The following is a 27,256-nucleotide window of genomic DNA, read 5'->3' as shown; positions in this document are numbered from 1 at the left end:
CAACTGACACTGAGGAAATTAAAGAAATCATCAGATCCTATTACAAAAACTTATACTCCACAAAATTGGAAAATCTGGAGGAAATGGACGAATTCCTAGACAGATACAAGATCCTAAAGTTAAACCAAAACCAAGTAAACCATCTAAATAACCCTATAACACCTAAAGTAATAAAAGAAGTCATCAAAAGTCTTCCTACCACAAAAAAAAAAAAAAAAAAAAGGTCCAGCTCCAGACGGGTTCAGTGCAGAATTTTATCATACATTTATTGGGGATATAACACCAATTCTCTCCAAACCATTCCAAAGAATAGAATCAGATGAAATACTACCGAACTCATTTTTTGAGGCTACAATAACCCTCCTACCTAAACCACCAAAAGACCCTACAAGGAAAGAGGAATTCAGATCAATCTCACTTATGAACATTAATGCAAAAATACTCAACAAAATCCTTGCAAACCGAATCCAAGAACACATCAAAATGATCATTCATCATGACCAAGTAGGATTTATCCTTGGGATGCAGGGATGGTTTAATATAAGGAAATCCATCAACGTAATCCACCATATAAACAAACTAAAAGAACAAAATCACATGGTCATCTCACTAGATGCTGAGAAGGCATTTGACAAATCCAACACCCCTTCATGTTAAAAGTCCTGGAAAGAACAGGAATCCAAGGTCCATACTTAAACATAATAAAAGCAATATACAGCAAATCAACAGCCAACATCAAACTTAATGGTGGGAAACTTGAAGCAATCCCACTAAAATCAGGGACTCGACAAGGCTGCCCACTCTCCCCCTACCTATTCAACATAGTACTGGAAGTCCTGGATGGAGCAATTAGACAGTAAAAAGAGATCAAGGGATTCAAATTGGAAAGGAAGAGATTAAAGCATCACTCTTTGCCGATGACATGATAGTGTACTTAAGTGACCCCAAAAATTCCACCAGAGAACTTCTACAGCTGATAAACAAGTCCAGCAAAGTGGCTGGATACAAAATTAACTCAAACAAATAGGTAGCCTTCCTATACTCAAAGGACAAACATGTGGAGAAAGAAATTAGGGACAAGGTACCCTTCACAATCATCACAAAAACTATGAAAAATCTTGGTGTGACTCTAACTAAGCAAGTGAAGGACCTGTACGACAAGAACTTCAAACCTCTAAAGAAGGAAATTGAGAAGGATCTCAGAAAAAGGAAAGATCTCCCATGCTAGTGGATTGAAAAGATCAACATTTTAAAAATGGCCGTCCTACCAAAGCAATCCCCATCAAAATTCCAACCCAGTTATTTATGGAATTGGAAAGATCAATGTGCAATTTCATATGAAATAACAAAAGACCAAGAATAGCGAAATCCATCCTCAACAACAAAAAAAAAACACCTCCGGGAATCACTATCCCTGACCTCAAGCTATATTACAAGTCAATTGTGTTGAAAACTGCATGGGACTGGTACAGAAATGGGCATTTGGATCAATGGAATAGAATAGAAGATCCAGAAATGAGCCCTCATGTATATGGTCACCTGAGTTTTGACAAAGGAGCCATAAACATTCAATGGAAAAAGGACAGCTTATTCAACAAATGGTGCTGGTCCAATTGGCACTCAGCATGCAAAAGAATGAAAATAGACCCTTTCTTATCACCTTGTACAAAGCTCAAGTGTAAGTGGAACAAAGATCTCCACATTAAACTAGATACACTGAAACTATTAGATGAGAAAGTAGGGAAAACCTTAGAACACATAGGCACAGGAGAAAATTTCCTGAACAAAACACCAATGGCTCAAGCTCTAAGGTCAAAGATTAACAAATGGGACTTAATGAGATTGCAAACTTTCTGTTAGGCTAAGGACATTGTCAAGAAAACAAAACGGCAACCAACAGAATGGGAAAAGATCTTTACCAACTTCACATTAGATAGAAGCCTAATATCCAAGGTATACAAGGACTTCAAAAAGCTACACACCAGAGAATCAAATAACCCTATTAAAAATGGGGTACAGAACTAAACAAAACATTTTCAGTCGAGGAACACTGAATGGCCAAGAAACATCTGAGGAAGTGCTTGATATCTTTAGCCATCAGTGAAATGCAAATCAAAACAACCCTGAGATTCCACCTCACACCAGTCAGATTGGCCAGGATCCAAAATTCAGATGACAGCAGATACTGGCGTGGTTGCGGAGAAAGAGGAACACTTCTCCACTGTTGGTGGGGTTGCAAACTAATACAACCACTCTGGAAATCAGTCTGGTGATACCTCAGAAAATTGGATATAGTACTACCTGAAGACACAGCTATTCCACTTCTGGGCAAATACCCCAGAGACACTTTAATACACAACAAAGATATATGCACCACAATGTTTATAGCAGCTCTATTTATAATAGCTAGGACCTGGAAAGAACCCAGATGTCCTTCAGAAGATGAATGAATACAAAAATTGTGGTACATTTACACAATGCAATATTATTCAGCCACCAGAAACAATGTCTTCACCAAATTCTTAAGAAAATGGCTACATCTAGATAATATCATCCTGAGTGAGATAACCCAGTCCCAAACGAACACACATAATATGCAGTCACTGATAGTGGGATGCTAACCCCAGAGGCTTGCACTCCCTCAGAAAACACTCACAGACTGTATGAAGTCCAAGAAATTAAGAAAACAAAACAAAAAAAATCTTTACACAACAGGAAAACTTTGACTATTTCCATGTTCCATTTTTTTGCATGTACTTTTTGCTCATTGTAACTATTAAGTGTTCAATGAATACTCTCAAACCTTTAAAAAAATCAAGTACAGACTAAAAATATATATTCATATAGTTTCACATAAAAATTATCTTAAAATCTGAAAAAAAGCACTGACAAAAATGTATTGTATAAATTTATGCAAAATGCTTAAAATCTATACATTTATCATTGTTTTGTAAAATAAAGTTGTAAAATAAAAAAAAAGAAAAAAAACCTAAAAAAAATCAGGAGTCATAGATGCAAGCATCAACAACTGACTACAAGAAATGGAAGAGAGAATGTCAGTTGCCGAAGACAACATAGAAAACATAGACAAAACAGTCGGAGATGATGTAATGACCAAAAAGCTCTTAACCCAATATGTTCAGGAGATCCAGAACACAATGAGAAAACCAAACCTATGGATAATAGGAATAGAAGAGGGCAAAGAATATCAACTAAAAGGCACAGTAAATATCTTAAACAAAATCATAGAAGAAAATTTCCCTACCCATAAGAATGAGATGAATGTAAGTATACAGAACTACAAATAGATTGGGCCAGAAAAGAAATTCTTCCTGATTCATAATAGTCAAAACATCAAGTGTTTAAAACATAGAAAGAATACTACAATCATTAAAGGAAAAAGGACATGTAACATATAAAGGCAGAACAATCAGAATTACATACAACTTTTCAAAAGAGACTATGAAAAGAGAAGATCCTGGTCAGACAACATACAGACTCAAAGAGAACAAAATTTCAGCTCAGGTTATTAGATCCAGCAAAACTCTAAATTGCCATTGATGTAGAGACCAAGGTATTCCAGGATAAAACTAAATTTATACACTATCTGATCACAAATCCAGACCTACAAAAAATAATAGATGTAAAACCTACAAAGAATAATAGATGTAAATCTCAACACAAGGAAGGAAAATACACCCTAGAAAAAGCAAGAAAATAACTAAGCAAGAAAAAAAAAGACACAGGGACAAAATTCTACCTCAAACAGCAAAAATAACAGGAACCAACAATCACTTTTCCTTAATGTCTGTTAACATAAATGGACTTAATTCCTTTTTTTTAAACGACTTTATTTTGCAAAACAAAGATAAATGTACAGATTTTAAACATTTTTTGCTTAAAATTATACATTTTTGTCAGTACTGTTTTTTCAGATATTAAAATAATTTTTTACACAAAACTATGTGAATATATTTTTTTAGTCAGTACTTGAATTTTTCATGGGCTTGACAGTATGCATTGAAAACCTAATAGTTACAATGAGCGCAAAGTACATGCAAAACAAAACGCAACATGAAAATAGTCAAAGTCTTCTTGTTTTGTAAATATATACTTTTTTGTTTTCTTTATTTCTTGGACTTCATACAGTCTGTGAGTTGTTTCTGGGGGAGTGCAAGCCTCTGGGGTTAGCATCCCACTATCAGTGACTGCATATTATGTCTGTTCTTTTGTGACTGGGTTATCGCACTCAGGATGATCTTCTCTAGATGCAGCCATTTTCTTAAGAATTTGGTTAAGTCATTGTTTCTGGTGGCTGAGTAGTATTCCATTGTGTATATGTACCACAATTTTTGTATCCATTCATCTTCTGAAGGACATCTGGGTTCCTTCCAGCTTCTGGCTATTATAAATAGAGCCGCTATGAACATTGTGGTACATATATCTTTGTTGTGTATTAAAGTATGGACTTTATTCCTAAATTTAGAGACATAGACTATCAGACTGAATACATACACAGAAATCAACATTTTGTTGCATACAGTAAACTCATCTCAGAGACAAAGAGAGACACTACCTCAGAGTAAAAGTTTGGGAAAATAATCTTCCAAGCAAATGACCCCAAGAAACAAGCTGGAGTACCCATTCTAATATCAAATGAAGTAGACTTTCAACTAAAAGTTTTCAAAAATATAAGGAAGGATATTTTTTACTCATTACAGGAAAAAAAAATATCAGGATGAAGTCTCAATCCTAAATATATATGCTCCAAATAAAAGAGTACCCATATTCATAAAAGAAACCCTACTAAAGCTCAAAACACACATGGCACCTCACACAATAATATTGGAATATTCAACACCCTACATTCATCACTGGACTCAGATCATGGAAGCAGAATTGGATAAGAGACACAGTGATACTATCAAAGGTTATGGACTAGATGAAATTAACAGACAAAAGAATACACCTTCTTCTTGGCACTTCATAGCACCTTTTCCAAAATTGACCATATAGTCTGTCACAAAACAAGCCTCAATAGATATTGGAAGATTGAAATACTGCCATGCATCATATCAGATCACCATGGACTAAGGCTGGTCTTTAATAACAACAAAGACAACAAAAAGCCCATATACACATGGAAACTGAACAATGCTCTACTCAATGATAGCATGGTCAAAAAGAAATAAGTAAGAAATTGAGGATTTTCTTGAACTTAATGGAAATGAAAGCACAACATACCTAAACCTATGGGATGCAATGAAAGCAGTACTTAGAGGAAAACTCATAGCTCTTAGTGCCTCTTTGAAAAAAAAAAAAAAAACTGGAGATAGCATACACTAGCAGCTTGAAAGCTCTAGAGCAAAAAGAGGCAGATATAACAAGATGAGTAGAGAGCAAAAATAATCAAACTCAGTGCAGAACTCAAGAAGAAATAAAACAACCACACAAATATTCAAAAATATAAATAAAAAAACAAAAACAAAAAACAAAAAAAGAAGCTGGTTCTTTGAGAAAATTTAACAAGATTGATAAATCCTTAGCCAGACTATCTAGAAGAAAAAAATAGTATCCAAATTAACAAAATCAGAAATAAAAGGTAAGACTTAACAGAAACTGAGGAAATTGAAGAAACCATCAGATCCTACTACAAAAGCCTATACTCAACAAAACAGGAAAATCTTGAGGAAATGGATATATTTCTAGACAAATACTAGATTCCAAAGTTAAGTCAGGACAAGAAAAACCATCTAAACTATCCCATAACATCTAAAGAAATATAAGCAGTCATCAAAAGCCTCCAAAACAAAAAATGCCCAGGACCAGATGGGTTCAGTGCAGAATTCTATCAGAACTTTATAGAATACCTAATACCAATACTCTTCAAACTATTCCACAAAGTAGAGTCAGATGGAATACTACTAAGCCCATTCTTCGAAGCAACAATAACACTCATTCCTAAACCACACAAAGACCCTACAAGGAAAGAGAACTTCAGACCAAACTTTCTTATGGACATTGATGCAAAAATACTCAATAAAAGTTTTGCAAACAGAATCCAAGAACATATCAAAACTATCATTCACCATGATCAAGTAGGCTTCATCCCTGGGATGCAGGGATGGTTTAATATATGGAAATCTAGTGAGATCATTATGGGCGGTTTTTTTTAGGTTGTTTAAATTGTGAATTTCATTGATGAATTTTTGTATATTAAAACATTGTTCAATTTCTGTGTGTATGTGAGCTTTATGTTGTCTTTGTTGTTAATGAAGACCAACCTTAGTTCATGGTGATCTGATAAGATGCATGGGAGTATTTCAATCTTTTTATATACATTGAGGCTTGTTTTCTGACTGACAATATGCTCAATTTTGTAATAGGTGTAATGAGGTGCTGAAAAGAAAGTCAAGGTGTAAGAGGACCTGTGGAGCTGATCTTTTTTTCTAAACAAAATTTTATTACACAAATGTTGTCACTTAATTGGATACTTTTCTACTTTGTACACAATCATTCCCACCCTCCACTGAAAGGCTGCTTCTGAACTTCATGTGGTGACACAGTGCTACAGTCCCGATGCTAACAAAACAGTAGAGATGCCTCAGTGATTTAAGTTAAAAGCAGGACACTGGTTATGGCTCTTGCACCCAGCATCAGGAATGCACAAATGTCTTTATTCAAAAATACAAAATAAATTATCTGTAGGCATGGACAATGACAGCAGTAAACCATTATATATTGTCAAAGGAAACCAGTAACTGATGGAGCTAAATTTCAAGCACTGCCTTTCCTGGTCGCACCCCAGTCTCCTCTGACAAAGGCCTGAGTCTTACTCTGGGCTGGAAACCAACCTTTTCCACAAGCACTGATAAGCCCTCTCTGTGCTCTGGTTACTCATGGCATAACTTCACTAGGCCTGTGCCCCAGGATCTCTACTTGTCCAGGTGGAAAAGAGCCTGTGCACTTAGTCTGCAAGCACGGTCTTTCCCGGACAGATTCTGAGTACCTCTGACAGAGGCCAGGCCCTTACTGTGGGCCTGAGGAGAACCTTTTCCAGAAGCAGTGCCAAGCCCTCTCTTCGCTATGGTTACTCACGGTACAACCTCACCAGGCCTTTGCTCCATGATCTCTGCTGATCCAGGTGGAAGAGAGCCTGTGCGCTTAGTTTCGAGCATGGCCTTTCCCAAATCAAAATCTTATTAATCGTCTATAGAGCTGGGATCCACTTTTATGCCTACATTATAATTCACCACTTCCATCAAGTCAAAGCTGTTCAGTGAACCATTTGTAAAGAGTAGGCACACCACAAGGACATTGTATGCAAAATATCGACGGGTAATCAGTGAGATCTGTTGTATTGCATGTCTCAGTCATGAAAGAGCACATTTTTCCATCTGTATAAAATAATGACTGTGGATTCTCATAACTGCTTCAGTGCTTTGAATAAATCTTGCCTCTGTGCTCTATCTCACCATATTTTAAGTGATTTAAAAATCAATAAAGTGCATCCAACTAATGGGGAACAAATAGTACCAACAATGTTTCATTAACAAATGGTATCAAACATTTAGTGAAAATACAACATCAACACTTCTAATATTATTGTACACAATGTAAAGGGGATGGAGACTATCACAGGTTGCCCATAGAACAACATGGCATCAGAGAACTGATATCATCAGGAAGTAATGAGACAACAAGCCTGAAGGAAACTGTGAAATAATAGCTGATAAATATATCAGCAAAATTTCATTTTACATACTCATCAAGCGTAGTAGTGAATATGTTAAAAATTCCAGCCAATAGGATAGCCTAAATGGAAAGAAAGATTCCTTTCCTTGATAATCAGGAAGGACACTGTGGTAAGTGGTGTGAATTCTTTCCACCATGGCAAGCCAGTAACATAAGTTTTAGGCAAAAAGAGAAAGTTCAAGTAACACTTTTTGTGTTCCAAGCAGTATAGTGTTTGTTTTTTCAGAAGACTACATGGATGCTCATATCCCAATTTTGGCAAAATAAAATTCAACTTTATTGAAGAATCTGAATCTTTGATTACCTGGCTTCATATAATAAGTAATTTATGGACCCCAGCCCAGTGCTCATGCAAACCAGCAGACATGCTAAGAACTGCCACAGCTCAGAATGGCATTTCCATAGAAGCACAATGGAATTCAGAGTCTGTCTCCATTATAGAGAGAATGCATATTACTAGTTGATTAGACATGGTCATATATTATACAAAAAGTATATGTCCAGTGTACAAAAATGATACAAATTTACTTAGTCAGTAGGTCTGTAAAAGTACTGAAATAGTATTTAAACTGAAAAAGGTATAATTTAACCAAAGGATGAGACAAATTTTTATTCAGATTAACACATTTAATGCAACAAAATCAATAGAATGATTCTCTTTCAAGCCAATGAAGTATCAATCATTCTTAAAATGCATTCAGTGGTGTTGAATAGATAGTTTTAAAAAGCACAATTTCTCATGGGGATAGGATTCAGTGCAGCAATCATGAGCATACATATAAGGTAGTTCAAAAAATTACTAATCAAAATCAATGCTCTATTTGTGTAACTCATTTAATTGAAACAAGTTACATAAATACAGACATTCATCTGTGTTGTTGCAAAGTAATCCAAGACAGCACTGTATCAAAACAAATACTGAGGTAAATGAAAAATAAAGCAAGGTGTATACTAATATTACAGATAAAATTTGCTTATAAATGACAATGAAATTATCACATTCCGTTGAGTAAAGGGTATAAAAATATTCTTAATCATCTTAATGAGATATGGATAAACATCAACCAAAGCAATGTTTCATTAAATGGCACTGACTGCCAGGGACTGATTATCAGGCAAGCAATAAGCATTATAACTCAGTGAATGTTGCCACAGGTAGTGATATTGGACAGGAGGGTGTTGAATCCCTGTAATTCTAGGCATTACTGGATTTAACATGATCACAGATTCTTCAGCTGAGAGGAATCACAGAAAGTTGGAGGAGATTTTCCAAATATGACTGACATAGAATAGTGTATATGCAACAGAGAGAATGTTTAGTTCCTGGCTCCATGTTGCATATGAGATTGCCCGTCTCTAGACTAGACAGTGGACCACATAATGTTCCATGTATCAACTCAAAGTGTGAATAACATGGGACATTTATGACTTTCTCAATTCTTTGTTTAATATGAAACTTCTGATGAACTTCATTATAATTTCCAATAGTGTTCTTACATATGGCTGTCGATACATAAGTCTTTCCCAAGCTACTCAGAAGATGGTCCCTAGAGTGTTTGCCATGGGATATGAATGAAATCATGGCACCTGAGGATGAAAAACATGACCTTCACAACATGTTTTCAGAAGTGTTTTGATCAAAAGATTTCAGACCTCAGATGTAGTGCTTGAGGCCACAAATTTCCAGATATATCCAGGGACTATGACACAGGATGAGTGGAAAGAAATTGTAGAATATAATTCAGTGGATCTCCAGACAGCAAAACCCTTAAAACAGAAACATAGGTGTCAATGTGTGTGATGTTTGTCTGCATAAGAAACGTATTTCATAACTGCCCCATCTTAGGTCCTAGCAGCCATGAAGAAGCTGTGTACTTTCACTATTTTCTTCTTGCTCTTGATGTTTTCTCTCATCTTGTGGAGTGTGACTGAACCCACTTGCCTTTGGAGGATACAGAATAATGAAGATAATGAAGAATTTCGAAGTGATTGTGGTTTTCTTCTTTTCCCAAGCAAGGTACCTCTAGATGAAAAGTTTTACAATAATGTTCTCAGTTTTGGGTAAGTCTAATTTTTGTGCTTCAATGTCATAAATTATAAATCTATATCTGTATATATAAACTGTGGGATTCTGTCCTGTTCTTTCCATTGTAGCATGAGGAACCACTGAAAACTGTATAGCACATCAATCATTATTTTAATAGTTTCAAATGTGTCACTGTTTAATTTGGTTTCAGTATAACGTGCTTCAATTTATATAGCTCATAGTAACATATGTGCTAATGGAATGTGGAACAAATAAAAATATTTCATATGGAGAAATGTTCTCAGTGATCAGCCATAACTTAAAGGTTGGGAAAGAAGTAAGAAAACTTGGGTATCTACTAAAATAAAACTAGGAAAGAATTTTTACCTAAATAAAAGATAACATCAAAATTGATATGAAAAAGTCTAAAAGTTAATAATCTACTCATGTAGTATATTGTATTATTTTGTATATTTTGATATGGATACATTTGTATTAAATTAATTACCCTGATTGATAAATTTTAACATTTGAAAATAATGTTACACTTTTTTACAAACATTAAAAATTTAATAATTTTATATATTTTCTTTTAGAATTCTGTACCCTTCTGGTAGCCCTTCCCAAAGTTCTTTACCAGATCCCTACGTTGATATTCTGAGAGGGTGTTCCCCAACCCTGACTGTCTCATCTCCCTACCATACTCACCTCTCTAGATAGTCCCCACACCTCATATTCTTTACTCATCCATCCAGCCTCAGAGATCTCTACAAGTTAAGGCACATGCTCTCCCAATGAGGTCATAAAAGAGAGTCCTCTGCTACATATGTGCCAGGGGCCACTGACCAAAAATGTATGCTCTTTGTAAAAAGGTTATTTGTCAATAACAACGAATTAACATATACCTAATGTTTGACTTCAAAGAGTTTTTCCTATTATATATTTATATATATAATTCTTGCCAATTACTTAAATTCTCACATAGAAACATGGATAATGTCTTGATATTTTTTTTATCAGATATTGTACATATTTCCATTTGAAATGATGTCCCCTCTCTGCTCAAATAATATCACATCCCCCCTCCTATCCCTTCCATGATGATGTTTCCACACTAAACAACCCACTCATACCTCTTTGCCATGGCATTCCACTTCACTTGGTAAACCATCCTTCACGGGACCAATGGCTTTTCCTCCTACTGTTGCCAGACAGTTCCATCTTCTGCTACCTATGCTGCTGGAGCCATGGGTCTCTCCATGTGTCCTCATTAGTTTGTGTTACTCTCTGAAGCTCTGGGGGTTTGGTTGATTTACATTGTTCTTCCCCTGAGTTTGCAGACCCTTTCAGCTCCTTCAGTTCTTTCTCTATCTTTCTCATATCTGTCCTCCTGCCTAGTGCGATGGTTAACAGCAAGCATCCTCATCTATATCAGTATGGCTCTGGCAGAGCCTCTGAGGAGACATCTCTATCAGCAAGCACTTCTTGGCATTAGCAATATCTCTGTGAATGACCAGATATAACCAAGGTCATCCCTTGTGCTGCAGCTGGGTTAGTAATGTGTAAGAATTGCCCAGGTGGTACTGATTTTAAAGATATAAAGCTGCCATGGAGAACAGCTGTAGTTTGGCAGTAAAAGATGCAAGGGAAGGCCATTGGTAAAGTTGCAGCCTCAGTTAATGGCCCAGTACTAAATGGGTCATTATAGAAGGTGAGTTTTGGCACTATGAAGAGTGCAGATGGGATGCTATTGAGGAAGCCTGGACGCATCAAAAGTTTTCCATGTCAGAATTGCCAGAACCAAGGAATGACTATGAAGTAAAGTAGCAGCTGTGGAGTGGAGTCAATCAAAGCCTAGAGTTATACAGAGGGAAGAGCTGGAGAAATGACACAAGACCTTTGAAGAACCCATAAGATCATGTTCAAATCCCACACATTGGAACTAGAAGCTGTGAAGTTGAAGTTGACTTGTAGACTCCAAGATTGTAAAGATGCCTGATTCAGTGTTATTAGAATTTGAAGACTATTGTGTAGCAATCTTAGTTTATAGGACTGTAATGTAGTCCATGTAATGCATCCAGAGATAAAACAAATATGTATTCATTTTCACAAATATAAAAATTTTCATATCAGAGTGACCTATTTAGGGGAGTTCTTAGGGTCATTCATCTCTTAATTTCAATAATTTCCCAAGCTTATTTCAGGCAAGGGAGCATTTATACATTTCTTAGTACAAAATTTGCTGCAATTTAGGGAAATTTTCATGTTTCTAAAATACTGCTCAACCATCCCTATGACTTCTTGTAGAATACCAGCAAGAAGATATGAGTATTTTTTGGTACTGTTTTTTGCAACTGATGAGATCAACAGGAATCCTCATCTTTTATCAAATATATCTTTGTATTTCAATATCAATTCTGGTACGTGTGAGGATACATTACGATATCTAGAGGAACTAAATTCACGGCGAAATATTTCTTTGGATTTTCTTAATTATGACTGTGCAATGTGGCCAACATGTGATGTAGAACTTACAGGACCATCATGGACAACATCTTTAAAACTGGCAATTCTTTCTAGGAATCCAAAGGTGAGGATGTGTGACATTGAATGAAGTAACAAATTTTAAATCTACTCATAGGTGCCTAGGGAAACAAATTGTTTTACATGGGTTTCTGTGTGTTGTGTTCCATATTTTATACATATATTATTAATGTTTAGATAATAAGTTCATAGATGTATTGGGGAAATAGATAAATCTGGTTTCTACAAAACTGAAATTTGTCAGGAATAGATTAGAATCTAATAGTAACGATACATGATATTTATACTATAATCTTACTATCCTCAATATGAGTCTGAGAAGTAAGTAATGTCACTTGTACATAAGTCCAAATTCTTAACAATTATATTCCTTTTTGGAATGTTTAATTCTCTTTTTACGTCATTTAGATTTTCTTTGGACCATTTAATCCCCACGTGAGTGACCATGATCAGTTTCCCTATGTCTATCAGATAGCAACAAAGGACACATGTTTGTCCCATTCCATGGTCTCCTTGATGTATCATTTTAGATGGACCTGGATTGGACTGGTCATCTCAGATGATGACCAGGGTATTCAGTTTCTTTCTAACTTGAGAGAAGAAATGCAAAGACATGGAATCTGTTTAGCTTTTGTGAATATGATCCCTGAAAACAAACAGATATACATGGTAAGAAGTAAAATATATGACATACAAATAATGACATCATCAGCCAAGGTTGTCATCATATATGGTGAAAGGAACTCTACTCTGGAAGTCAGCTTTAGAAGATGGGCAGATTTAGGTGCACAGAAAATCTGGATCACAACTTCACAATTGGATGTCTTCACAAATAAAAGAGATTTCAGCCTTGATTTTTTCCATGGGACTCTCACTTTTGCACACCACAATGGTGAGATTACTTTATTTAGGAATTTTTCACAAACAATTAACACTTCTATATATCCAGTAGACATTTCTCAGTCTATGCTACTGTGGAATTATTTGAATTGTTCAATGTCTAAGAACAGCCATTGCAAAATGGACCATTTCACATTCAAGAACACTTTGGAATGGTTAGCATGTCACAACTTTGACATGACTCTGAGTGAAGAAGGCTACAATTTGTATAATGCTGTGTATGCTGTGGCCCACACATACAATGAACTATTTCTTCAACAAGTAGAATCTCAGAAAATCACAGAACCAGGAGTTTTCACTGACTGTCGGCAGGTAAAGTCTCTTACATTTCATTATGCTGAGGTTTACAGTGAGACCTTTAAATGACCTCTAGAAACTCATGTATATTTGTTAGAGATTCTTCTCTCGGTGGACAGATTTCTACAGTACAAAACTCCCCAACGGATTGTTTATTGGCTCATGTTTCCTGCACAAAGATAAAAATTTATAGAAGACAATATTTTATATGTGAACATAAGTGAGTTTTGTGGAAATGTGCCTCAACATTTTATCGAATGAGTTCAATATTTTATATAGGAGCCATGAGTTTTCTCATGAATGCCTTAACTTATTATATAAGTAGAGTAGTGTTCACAAGAAGTGATACAAGAATTAATAGTCATTGAAAGTAACATTATTTAAAAAACCCAAATGATCAACACAGCACATTTCTTAAGTTTATTATTATTTCATGTATGTAAACTCTATGTGCAAGAATGACCCATTACCACTATTTGTTTCCACAACTTCCAGATATTCTGACTGCCCACTCATTATTACATACATGCCTTCAATTTCTTAAATAAATTTTGCCCATTATGTACACACACACACACACACACACACATACACACACATACACACACAGACACACACACACACTCACTCACTCACTCATACATGTTACTTTCTATTTGGTAAGCTCTTTAATTACCAACTAGGCATACTGTATTTTCCTACATGGTATAACTTTAATATAGCTGTATTCACTGGAAGACATTAAAATTTAGGGAAATATGAATTTTGTATTGCTTTAATTGATATGCATATATAATCATCTTATGATCCATCTCTTTTAGGTTGCTTCAGTGCTAAAGACCAGGGTATTTACTAGTCCAGTTGGAGAACTTGTGAACATGAAACATAGGGAAAATCAGTGTGCGGAGTATGACATTTTCAACATTTGGAATTTTCCACAAGGCCTTGGATTAAAAGTGAAAATAGGAAGCTATTTTTCTTGTGACCCACAGAGCCAAAAACTTCATGAATTGGAAGACTTGGAATGGGCCACAGGAGAAACTTCGGTGTGTACACCACAATTTTCATTCTTTTCTTTTTGATCTATTTTCAAAAACATATTCTTTCTTGTTATTCTCTTCTTTTATTCCAGATTTTATTCCTCTCCTAGTCCATCCCTAACTACTCCACTTCTCATACCTCCTGCCTGCACCCTTGTCTCCAGGAGGATATCTTCATCCCACCCCACCAGGTCTTAAGTTCCTTGAGGGTCTTCTGTTTCTTTGTGGTTAGGTGAATCTTCTCTGACTTAACACCACCTGGTAAATCTCTGCTGGATATGTGTTGCGGGACTCATATCAGATGGTAAATGCTGTGTGATTGTTTGTCCGGTGTCTGAGAGATCTCAGGGGTTATGGTCCTTTGAGACTGCTGGTCCTCCTACAGAGTTATCTTCCTCCTCACTTCCTTCCAGCTAGTCCCCAAATCAACCACAGGGGTCAGCAACTTTTGTCCATTGGTTGGGTGCAAATATCTGCATCTGACTCTTTCAGCTGTTTCTTGGGACTTTTGAAGGGCAGCCATGTTATCTCCCTTTTTAATGAGTGTTCCATGGCCTCAGTAATAGTGTCAGGTCTTGAGGCCTCCACTTGAGCTGTATACCAGTTTGAGCCTGTGGCTGGACTGTTTTATCCTCGGGCTCTTCTTCATTTCCATCCCTTCAGTTCTTTGAGACAGGAACAGTTATAGGTCAGAGTTTGGACTGTGGGATGGCAACACAATCTCTCCATTTATTCTCTGACTTTCTATTGGATATGGGCTCTATAAGTTCCCTATCCCCTCTGTAGTACATTTTACCTAGGGACCCCTTCATTGAGAACTTGAAGGTCTCTCACCTCCCTGGTCTCTGGTACATTTTACAGTGTCCCACTAAATTCCTACCATCTGAGTTTGCCTGTTTCCATTCTTTCTGGAGGCTCTCAGGGCTTCAGCCCTTCCCCCCTCTAAATAGCAGATAATGTGTTGTTCCCCTCTTCTCCCTTCTATCACATTTCCCTTCCAATTTTCTCTCTCACTCCACTTTTCTGATTGCTTTCTTCTTCCTCCAAAATGTGACTGCTGTTTCCTCACTTGGGCCCTTCAGCTCGTTGACCTTTTTGAGTTCTGTGGACTGTATCTTGGTTATTCCATACTGTTTTGTCTAATATATTCTGTTATTAATGAGTACATTCCATGAATGTCCTTCTGGTCTGAGTTAACTTACTCAGGATGATATTTTCTAGTTCAATCCATTTGCTCGTAAACTCAGGATGCCCTCGTTGTTGATAACTGAGTAGTATTTTATTCTGTATATGAACCACACTTTCTGTCTCCATTTTCTGTCATGGGACATCCAGTATATGTAATTTTAAAATATGAGGCACTGAAGTTATGGCTGTGTAGTTAAAACCAATCACTGCTGTTGCAATAGACACATCCTCTGTTACCAGCATCAGAATTTGATAACTCATAACTTCATGTAAATCTAGGTCAAAGTGATCAAAGGCCTCTGGATTCCATGTTCAATTGCACTCCTATGCCTATCCACCCCACAATGCAGAAACAGTTTTATAAAATTTAAATTTGTTTGTATGGATATTTAGGTACATATATACATATATAATAAAATGTTTAATTAATTTTTCGATGCATACAAGGTATATTTTAGAATTACATATAAAATATTTTATATTTTACATTTTTATTATTTTATTTCTTTTACATTACTAATGCTGTGTCTTTTCTATTTCTCACTCTATGAAAACCACAATCAATCTGTCTCCCCTTAACCTTTAAGAGGGTGCTCCCTCACCCTTCCACCCATTCCTATTTCACACCTCTACAATTAACCTTCAATGAGGAATCATACCTGCTAATGAATAAACACATTATTTCCCACTGATTCTAGTCATGGCAGTCCTTTACTATGTATGAAGCAGGGGCCATGGTTCACCCTATATGTGTTCTTTGGTTGGTTGCTTAATGCCTGGTAGCTCTGAGGTGTTAGATTACTGGATCGTGTTGTTTTTCCTATGAGGATGCAATCTCCTTCAACTCCTCCAGTCCTTACCCCAACTCTTCTGCTTGGGTCCCCCAGCTGAGACCAAAGGTTAGCTATAAGTATGTACATCTATCTCAGTCTGAAGCTGGTAGAGCCTCTCAGAAGACATCCATATTATAGGGACTTGGTGTATGTGCATGGAATGGATTCTAAGTTGAATGGTTTCTGGATAGCCTGCATTTTGTTCCTGCAATTTCTTTAGGCAGGAACAATTTTTGCTCAAAATTTTTGATATGGACAGGTGGCCCCATACCTCAACTGGGGTACATGTCTAGCTATTGGGCCTGGTCTCTTCAAGTTCCATCTCCCCACTTTTGGCAAATTCAGCAAATGGCATCCATTGTATCTGGTATTTTCTAGAGGTTCTCTACACCCCCATCCCACACTGCTATATATTTCTATTCATTTTTCTGAGCCTCTGTGTTTCTGTCTTTTCCCCTCCATACCTGATCCTGCCCCCATTTTCCTTTCCTGTCTCTCCCAGGTTCCTCCCTCCCTCCCTCTGCTTCCCAGGATTATTTTGTTCTCCCTACTAAGAAGGCATTAAGCATCCACAATTAGGCCTTTCTTCTTGTAAACTTCATATGGTCTGTGAGTTGTATGTTGGATATTATGAACTCTTGGCTTAAGTTTAGCTTAATAGTGAGTACATACCATGCATGTGGTTTTTGTCCCGGTTACCTGACACAGGATTATATATTCTAGTGCCATTTTTGCCTAAAAATTCATGGTGACCTTACTTTTAATAGCTGAGTAGCATTTCTGTGCAACAGGCCTATCCTTAGTTAGCAGCATGAAAATGTGATAACTCACAACTTCCTATGAATCTGGGTCATAGGAGTCAAAGGTCTTCAGATTCCATATTCTACTGTACTCACATGCCTATTCACCCCACAATAAAAACATATTTATGAAATTTAGAACAATATATGAGTATATTTATATCAAAATTTATAATTTCAATAAACCATAAAATTTTGTGATTCTGTTTGAACATTGTTATAGCCTATTAAGTACAGCATATTTCATTAACAGCCTTGTTTTAAACTTAGAAATAGTCTATTAATTCTATGAGAAACATATATAACATGCTTTGTTCAAAGTCATCAAAGAATGTTTTTGATCTACCCTACTTTCTCCTCTCAGCCAACTTAGTATTCTTATTATTTTATTTTAAATTATGTGATATAACCTATGTCACATAAATATTCTATTTGAATTTTATAACTTTAGGAAGGAAACTTTTAAAATCTATATAGCACAAACATTATATACTTAATATTACAAGATGTAGTAAATATTGTCTGACAGTTGGTGCACTAGAGGCTTACACAAAATAATAAAGTGCCTGAAGTTGATAAGTGACTTTTCAAGGGAATATATATATATATCTGTTAAGTATATACATAGACATACATATATTAAAATTATATAACTACATATAAAACTTGAAAATTAAGTACAGATTTGTAAATGTATACCTATACATATATGTGTATCATTATACACTTGATATATACATACATTATACATATATATATCCTCAGGTTCCCACCTCCATGTGTAGTGTGACATGCACTCCTGGATTCAGGAAAATTTATCAGCAACAAACTGCAGACTGCTGCTTTGACTGTGCCCAGTGCCCAGAAAATGAGGTTTCCAATGAGACAGGTACATCCTTCTATGAAAAAAACACCTGCGGAATTCAAGTATCTTTGCTTTTTATATTAGAAGTGCAAATTTTCCTAGGTGGAAATGGAGGCCCTAAAATCTATGAGTTTCAGATTTTAATCATTTCATGATACCAACAATTTTGGGCCCTGCAAATTAACCTTCAATATCTTCTACAAACAACTCATTATTTTCACAATATTATGGCCAGTGATTTTATATTTTGCAGAAAACTTTTAGGGGAAGAAATATTTGTAACTCTTTTTTATTATTCCCCTCATTGTGGCTCTTCAAGTCCGTGTGAGATTAAGTGCTTCAGCTCCTTCTAAGGCCAGACAAGGCAGCCCATAGGCAATTGCACATCCCACATATAGGCATCAGCTTTTGGAATAGACCCCTTCTCCAGATATTCCAGAACCCAGGGGCACCTGGCTGCCTATCTGCTACATAAGATTTGAAAATTCTAGGCCCAGCCTGTGTATATTCTTTTAGAGGTTCAGTCTCCAAGAGTCCCAAACAACCAGTTTAGTTGATTCAGTTGGTGTCCCTGTCGAGATAATATCTTTAAGGGGCTGAAAGTCTTCTTCCTATTCTTCCATTAGGTTTCTAAGTACCATCCAATTATTGGATGTTGGTGTCTGCATCTGTTTCAGTCAGCTGCCGTGTAGAGCTTCTCAGAGGACAGTCATGGTAGACTCTTGTTTTCCAGCATAACAGATTGTTATTAATAGTGTCAGGAACTGGTACTTGCCCACAGGATGGACCTGTTATTGCGTGGTCTTCCCATCAGTCTGCTGCATTCCAAACCTCTGCATTTCTTCTATGATAAATTTTGTGATGAACATTTTGTGGGCGAGTTGGTGTTCCTCTGGCTCCATTGGGGTTTCAGCCTGGCCCTGAGAGGCAGTCTTACCAGTATTCATATCTCCAGTGGTGTGAGTCACAGCTAAGCACACCTGCATTGGATTTTCTCACCTCCACTATCTCAGGTCTCTGTGTTTATTCTGGAGATTCTCCATAATTCCCCACCACACACTACTGGTTGCAGATTTCCTTTAATTCTCATGGCCACCCTATCCGGCCATCCTGCTTTTCACTTTCTAAACAAACTCCCACACTCTCATCCAGATCCTCTTTTCCACACAGTTTCCTACTTTCATAAGCTTTCCATGACCATTTTCACCCCTTGCCCCTTCTAAGTGAGTCTCAAACATCCTTGCTTGGGTCATTTTGCCTGTGAAGCATCCTTGGGTCTGTGAAATGTAGCATAGGATTCCTGTACTTTATAGCTTATATACACACTTAAAAGTGCATATGTGCCATGTATATTCTTTTAGGACTTGGTTACTTTATTAGGATAATAAGTTCACGATCCATCTATTTGTAAAATTTATTTAAAAATTTGTGATATCTTTGTTTTTCATAGATGAATAGTGTTTTATTGTGTAGATGCACCACATTTACTTTATCAATGCTTTTTTTTTTTGAGGGATATCTAGGTTGCTAGGTTTGCCAAGGCAGTCCAGCTAACAGAACATATTCCCCACCCAGATAACAGGTTTTTGGATAGCCTCTGTTTTAGTGGCCTAGGACAAAACATGAAGACCAAGCTGCACATATGTGGCATATGTGCAGGGATGTCTATGTCTACCCCTTGTATTTTCTTTGGATGGAGGTTCTGCATGTGAGAACTCCTAAAATTTAGTTTAGTTGACTCTTTTGGACTTCCTATGGAGTTCTTATTTGTTTTGGGGCTCACAATCCTTCCTCCAACTTTTTTGTCCCCAAGGTTTATCCATTGGTTTTGTTTGTGGGTGTCTATCTCTCTAAGTCAGCTGCTGGATGTGGCTGTCAGAGGATATTTACAGAATTTAATCCAAGATCTAGTTATTAGTGTACGTTGTGCCTTCATTTTAAATTCTAATTAAATTCTAAAAGTCTTTAATTTTTTTTTATTTGTCTTTGACCAAGTTATTATTGAGTAGAGCATTGTTTAGCTTTTATGTATATATGGGCTTTTTATGTATTTATTTTATTCTTGTGGTTGTAATTAAAGACCAGTCTTTATCCCTGATGATCTAATAGAATGTATATGATTATTTTAATCATGTATCAGTTGAGGCCTGCTTTGTTACTTAATATATGGTTACTTTGGGAGAAGGTACCATGAGTTGCTGAGAAAAAGTTATATTCTTTGATTTTAGAATGAAATGTTTTATTTTTTCAAAACTTCTGTTAGTTTTACTGTGTCTCAGTATAGTATCTGTTTCATGATCTGTCTATTGTTGATAGTGGGGTGTTGAAGTCTTCCACTATTATTTTGTGAGGTGCAATGTGTGCTTTGAGCTTTAGTTTAATGAACGTAGGTGCCCTTGCTATTGGGACATAGATATTCAGAACTGAGATTTTTATGTTGGTGGGTTTTTTGAAGAGTATTAAGTTTCCTTCTTTTTATTTTTTGAGAATTTTTGGTTGAAAGTTGATTTTATTAGCTATTATATTAGCTACTCCAGCTTGTTTCTGGGACAATTTGTTTGGAAAATTATTTTCCAGGTTTTACTCTGAGGCAGTGTCTGTCATTGTCCTTAGGTGTGTTTCCTGTATGTAGCAAATTTCTGGGTCCTCATTGTCTATCCAGTCTGTTAATCTATGTCGTTTAATTTTTAAATTGAGTCCATTCATTATCAGAAGTGTTAGGGATCAATGACTGTTGTTTTCTGTTATTTTTGTTTTTAGAGGCTGGATTATGCTTGTGTGATTGTCTTCTTATGTGTTAGTCAAAAGAAGATTACATCTTGCTTTTTGTAGGGTGCAGTTTCCCTCCTTATGTTGAAATGTTCTATCTATTTTATTATGTAGGTCTGGATTTGTTGACAGGTATTGTGAAAATTTGGTTTTGTCATGAAATATTTTGGATTCTTCATCTATGTAAATTGTGAGTTTTTCTAACTATAGTAGCCTGGGCTGGCATTTGTTTTCTCTTAGGATCTACAGGACATCTACTCAGGATCTTCTAGATTTCATAGTCTTTGTTGAGAAATGGGGTGCGATTGATAGGTCTGCCTTTATAGGTTACTTCAACTTGTCCCTTATTGCTTTTAATTTCCTTTCTTTATTTTGTGCAGTTGTTGTTCAACTGTTATGTGACAGGAGAAAATTTTTTTCTGGTTGAATCTGTTTGGAGTTCTCTCGTCTCTTTGTACATTTATGAGCATCTCTTTTGTTAGGAAAGTTTTCGTCTATAATTTTGTTGAAGGTATTTACTGGCTCTTTAAGTTGGAAATCTTTGCTTTCCTCTATGCCTATTATCCTCAGGTCTCTCAGAACAGCAGTTGTGGATGTATTTGTGTTCACAGGTGTGTAAACTCTTCTGTGTGACCAGCTCTATCCCAGCAGGGTCTGGGTATAAAGAACACTAGTACAGGTCAGCTCTGGGTGCAGGAAGACACTAGAGGGATCCTCTCCTAGACTGCTCCTTGGTTCCTGTGTTGTAAGGACTCCTTTTGGGTTTCTCTTTGACCAGGAATTTGAGCATAGGTGGTGGTCTCCAATGTGCTCTCAAATGTGTCAGTGTTCCTTTTAGGTTAGCTCTCTTCCAGCTGGATCTGTGTACAGAGTGCTCTGTCACTAGGTAAGCTCCAGGCACAGGCAGATATAGAAAGGATCTTGTCCCAAACTGCTCCTTGAATCCTGTGTCCTGAGGATTTCTTGTGGGTTCCTAATGGGCCAGGAATTTGAGCAGAGTTGGTGGTCTCACCAGTCCTCTCACATGTGTTAGTGCTTCTTTGAGACTTGCTCTCTCCCCACAGGGTATGTGTACAGGGTGCTCTGGCACGAGAATAGACCAAGGAACCCCCTTTTTTTGCTCTTTAAAGACCTCTACCTGTTAGATTGTATTTTCCTGTTCTTTTCTCAGGAATTTTTTTCATTTTCATCTTTTTTCCAATTTTATTTATGTACATACATATTTAGTGATTTCATATTTAAAGGCTGAGTAATAGTCCATTGTATAATGTACATATTTTCTTTCTTTTTTATTAATTATGTTATTTATTTACAATCCAGATATTGCCCTCTGCCCAATGCCCCATCCCACAGTTCTCCATCCCATTTCCCTTCCCATTTGTCTCTAAGAGGGTGCTCCCCTTCTGCTTCCAAGTCTCCTCCTTCCCTGGACCCTTATCTCTACAGGCTTAAGTACATCATTTCCAAAGGAGGTCTGCACAGGCACTGCCAGAGACTCATCCTCTATCATCTTAAGACTGGATTTATGATCATTTTCTTGTGCTTCAGTTGTAATAGGATATCCTGTTCTTGCTATAGAAGGATAGCTGTGCTCTGAAGGATTATTTTGATGGCTTTTATTGATTCTGTTCTTTGAAGGACCTTTAGCAATCAAGATGTTTTTGGTCATTGAATGTTCTTATTGTAGTAGGTATTGGGAGAGTTAATCTCTATGGTCTTAGTGTGGGAGGCCTTTGGGGAATATATTTCTGGACCTGCAGGCCTAAATGATTCAAGATCCTCGCGTCCGTTTGGCTGGGAGCTACAGATCTATTGAAAGTGGACAAAGAATGGTGGCAGAACGGATGTTTATTCCTTGCAGTAGCAGACTTTTTGGGGTAGCTTGGATTGCTCCAGAGACTCAGCAAGCAGTGATTACGGGTGTGATTTGGGAAGCTTGCATGTAATGTTTAGGATTCATAGGTCTGATAACAACAAGTGGAGAGGTGGGAAGGGGGAGAATGAAAGTCCTTTTGGAATAGCTGGATGTTCAGAGTAGCTTGGCTTGTTTCAGAGCCAATGCAAGCATGAAAGATGGATGAGGATGAGTAGATTAACTTTATAGTTCATGCTCAGTAAATGTGATGAAGATAGGAGAGAGAGCAGTGGAATTCTTTTTTTTTTCACTTTGGAGTTTTATTCAATCTCAATTTAAATCATGGAATGATCATAAAACTACAAAATGCATGTTGAATAAATTAGTCTTATGCTATAGTATAAAGGGTAGGAATGCTTTGGGTCTGGGGTTGAAGTTCAGTGACAGAGTATATATTAACAAACATGAAGCAATGTGTTCAATCTCCATCTCTCCGAAACAATGAGTGTTTCATCTGAGATCTTTCTGCCCAACCCTTTTTTTCTTTAGGGGCTGCTAAAATTAAAGTTGGTTCTAGCAACTTTTACAATACAAAGCAAAGTCTTACTCAAATGTGAGTCAAACTTATTTAGCTATTTTCATTTAGAAATTTGTAGTGAATTCTTGGTCAGATTTATTGAAGGGAGCATGTGTTTTCTTCTATGGAGTAGGTCTTAAATCTAATCATAAAGGAGTTGGTTAACCATGTAATGTTTGTACCACTATAGTATCCATGAACATAAGCCTAATTTTTATGAGAAGTAATCATTAACAGTGCAAATTTTCATGTGAGGAAATAAGGTTCAAGAACAAAGCCTACCCATTATTATTTAAGTTATAAACAAAAAGATACATGGTGGCTGGAGAGATGGCTCTGCAGCTAAGAACACTGACCACTCTTCCAGAAATCCTGAGTTCAATTCCCAACAACCACATGCCACATGGTGACTCACAACTATCTGTAATGGGATCTAATGCCTTCCTCTTGTATGTCTGAAGACAGCTATAGTGTACTCATATAAATAAGCAAATCTTTAAGAAACCCCAAAAGCCATAGACACATATTAAATGCTTAATGTACAGCAGCAAAGCTATAGGTCACATACTTAAACTGTATTGGCATCCATCAAGATGCTTGCACTGGATTTTCAGTATCAGTGGCAGAAAAGAGACTAACAGTGGTGCTGGAGACTGATGTTTTCTTCACACATTTTATCAAGGGGTTATACATGCTACTCTAAAGACAGCTAACCAAATAAAAACCTCATATTGGCCACGGCTAGTTTCAGAAGCATAAACAGAACTCTAAACAACAAGCCATTTCTATTATCCTCTTGTGTGTTTTAGTGCAGTCCTCAGTAGGCACTGACCACAGTAGGGACTGTTTCTAAGTCCCTGTTCAACTTCCTCCTGTGTGTTGCTCTCATCATCAGTAATCAGGATGTGCTGCAACCATCACTCCCACATCCTAGAGGGCAAAAGAAGAAATGAAGAAAGATGCTTGGTTCCAAGTAGCTGCCACATGCCATATATGCTATGCCGCATAGCCAGAATTTTTCTCACTTGGACACATATAACAGCAGAGGAGACTGAGGTGGGCGGTCTTCATTTCTGGGAGACATCCACATAGTTTAACCTTCAAGTCTTACTCTTCTTTATAGATTCACAGAATCCCACTGTGTGCCATATTTTTACTATCCATTCACCAATCATAGGCAGTTTCCATTGCCTAGCTGTTGTGAATAGAGCATCAATGAGCATGGGCAGCCAAGTGTCTCCATATTTGGGTATAGAGTGCTTTCATGGTTTCTCTTCTTTGTAAGTCTTCAGAGTATATGACCTGGAGTAACTTGAAGAACTTGAAGGTAAGACCTTATTATTGCTGAAGATACCACTTGCTTCAGACACAGGACTTGGAGGAACCAAGCTGACTTGGAAGCTTCTTGCTTGAAGGCTAGCTCTCATAGCATCAGAAGATGCTGGTTTGTTCCTCACTAGCAGGGATCCTGCCATGCAAAGATCACTTACTGAGGTCTTTTCCCAGCAGGGCAGGAGTCACTTCTGAGCTTCAGCTCCTCTTCTGAAGGATAGGAGGCTCAGTCATTGTGGTGCCCCGGAAGTGGCACAGCAAGAGTTGGCTGGCATGCTGATGGCATACTGAGTGATTTGGAATGCAAACTTAATATAGTAAGGAGTTCTTTCATCTAAACTGTATTTGCACAGTGGGGATATGAAACCTGAAGAGGCCACCTCTTGTATGTAGTCAGGCAGGAATCCCAGTGGTACCATAGGGACACCAATCCACCCACAAAAATTTCTACCCCAAATTTATCCTACACACAAGGATAAATGCAGGGATGGAGGATGGAACAGAGACTGAGGGAATGACCAAGCAGAACCTGGTCCAACTGATCAGTGGAATTCTATAAGCATATTTTACACAATAAATTCTACACATACTCTATGTATATATTTAATCTTGCTTGATTATTTTAACAAAGTAAATTGACTACATAATCCATATAAAACTTTTCCCTGGTATCACCATCCAGCTTGGCCCCTGACAAAATCCAGATGCTCAGTATAACAATTGTCTTTAGATGAAATATACTTTAAGAGCTTAGATATCATTAAAGATGAAAAGTTTGGTGTCTGCGAATTAGAACACCTGTAAAGTTTTTAGGAATGCACCCAAAAATGTGAAAGTGCTCATCATCAATCACAGCTCATTGAAGAAATATTGCTTTATGCAAAGTATATTTACATTAATAATTTAAAGTTTTTACGCAATGTTCAGATATTGACTAAGGGCACAACCATCAAGGCCAACAAATTGCATAATGCACTTTATTATCTGACATTGTGAACTATGCCAGCACACTGCAGAGATCTGTGATAGTTTAAAGTTAAAGGAATTAAATAATATGATTTCATACATATTATTGTATAAAATGCGCTCTAAATGTATGTTTCCTTTTTCTTATATAATTAATAAGTATTTTTCGCCTCCATTCTGTAAGGTGGTATGTTTTTATATCACCAAATACAGGGTAATACCGAACAGCTCTATGTCAGTGGTCCCTACAGCAATAAGGAATGACATAAATACTAAAGATCCAAAGATTTTTGTAGTATTCTCTTATTATTAAAAATACTTCCTTATCTAGAACATAACTATGGTATGTTATTTGGGGTTTATCTTTTTTGTCAGCAGATATGGAGCAGTGTGTGAGGTGTCCAGATGATGAATATGCAAATTTTGAGCAAACCCACTGCCTCCAAAGAGCAGTGTCATTTCTGGCTTATGAAGATCCCCTGGGGATGGCTCTAGGCTGCATGGCCCTGTGTTTCTCCGCCCTCACAGTTGTAGTACTAGTCACCTTTGTGAAGAACAAGGATACCCCCATTGTGAGGTCTAATAACCGAATTCTTAGCTACATCCTCCTTATTTTTCTCATCTTGTGCTTTCTTTGCTCCTTGCTCTTTATTGGATATCCCACCCAAGCTACCTGCATCCTCCAGCAGACCACATTTGCAGTCTTTTTCACAGGGGCTGTTTCTACAGTGTTGGCCAAAACAATAACTGTGGTCATGGCTTTCAAGCTCACATCTCCAGGAAATCGGATGAGAGGGATGTTGGTAACAGGGGTACCTAACTTGGTCATTCCCATTTGTACCCTCATCCAACTTGTTCTCTGTGGCATCTGGTTGGTAACATCTCCTCCCTTTATTGACAGTGATATACAATCTGAACATGGGAAGACTATCATCATTTGCAACAAAGGCTCGGTCATTGCTTTCCATCTTGTCCTGGGATACTTGGGCTCCTTGGCTCTGGGGAGCTTTGCTGTGGCTTTCTTGGCTAGGAACCTCCCTGACAGATTCAATGAAGCCAAATTCCTAACATTCAGCATGCTGGTGTTCTGCAGTGTGTGGATCACCTTCCTCCCTGTCTACCACAGCACTAGGGGAAAGTTCATGGTAGTTGTGGAGGTCTTCTCCATTTTGGCTTCTAGTGCAGGGTTGCTTGGGTGTATTTTTTTCCCAAAGTGTTATGCTATTTTACTTAGATCAGATTCAAAATTTCTGCAGAAGTAAAAAAATAAACATTATTATTGAAATTACAATAGTTTAAAAATGTTTGATGGTACTCAACATATCTTACTACTTTGTCTTAAGAAAAATAATACTATATTATAACAAAATGCTAAGTAATATACTAAAATCATAATAACTCATCATTTATTAGTGCTGTCTAATAAAATAGGAAGTACTATGTTCAGTGGAAAATGGGTTCATTCTTGACTACACAAACCTCAACTGTTACAATAGGGAATCTGTTTTG

At 36.9% G+C, this 27,256-nt stretch overlaps 1 protein-coding gene across 2 annotated transcripts; it reads left to right on the top strand.

The window, feature by feature from the left end:
* Nucleotides 1–9,613: 9,613 nt before the first annotated feature.
* On the top strand, nt 9,614–27,009 carry LOC308416190 (vomeronasal type-2 receptor 116-like; the record flags this gene model as incomplete). Of its 2 annotated transcripts, none has more annotated exons than XM_080942614.1 (6): nt 9,614–9,816; nt 12,089–12,371; nt 12,734–13,537; nt 14,344–14,568; nt 18,149–18,272; nt 26,126–27,009. In XM_080942614.1, 6 exons carry the CDS (start codon nt 9,614–9,616, stop codon nt 27,007–27,009), a joined length of 2,523 nt encoding a protein of 840 aa, XP_080798740.1. The 2 variants fall into 2 exon arrangements, with proteins under 2 accessions (XP_080798740.1, XP_080798739.1); XM_080942613.1 differs by having other exon boundaries at nt 26,123–27,009.
* Nucleotides 27,010–27,256: the final 247 nt, after the last annotated feature.

This window comes from Micromys minutus, assembly GCF_963924665.1.
Source record: "Micromys minutus genome assembly, contig: SCAFFOLD_508, whole genome shotgun sequence".
In the NCBI taxonomy this organism is placed as follows: domain Eukaryota; kingdom Metazoa; phylum Chordata; class Mammalia; order Rodentia; family Muridae; genus Micromys; species Micromys minutus.
Note: the sequence above shows the minus strand (reverse complement) of the source record. Positions and strands in the feature narration are given on the sequence as shown.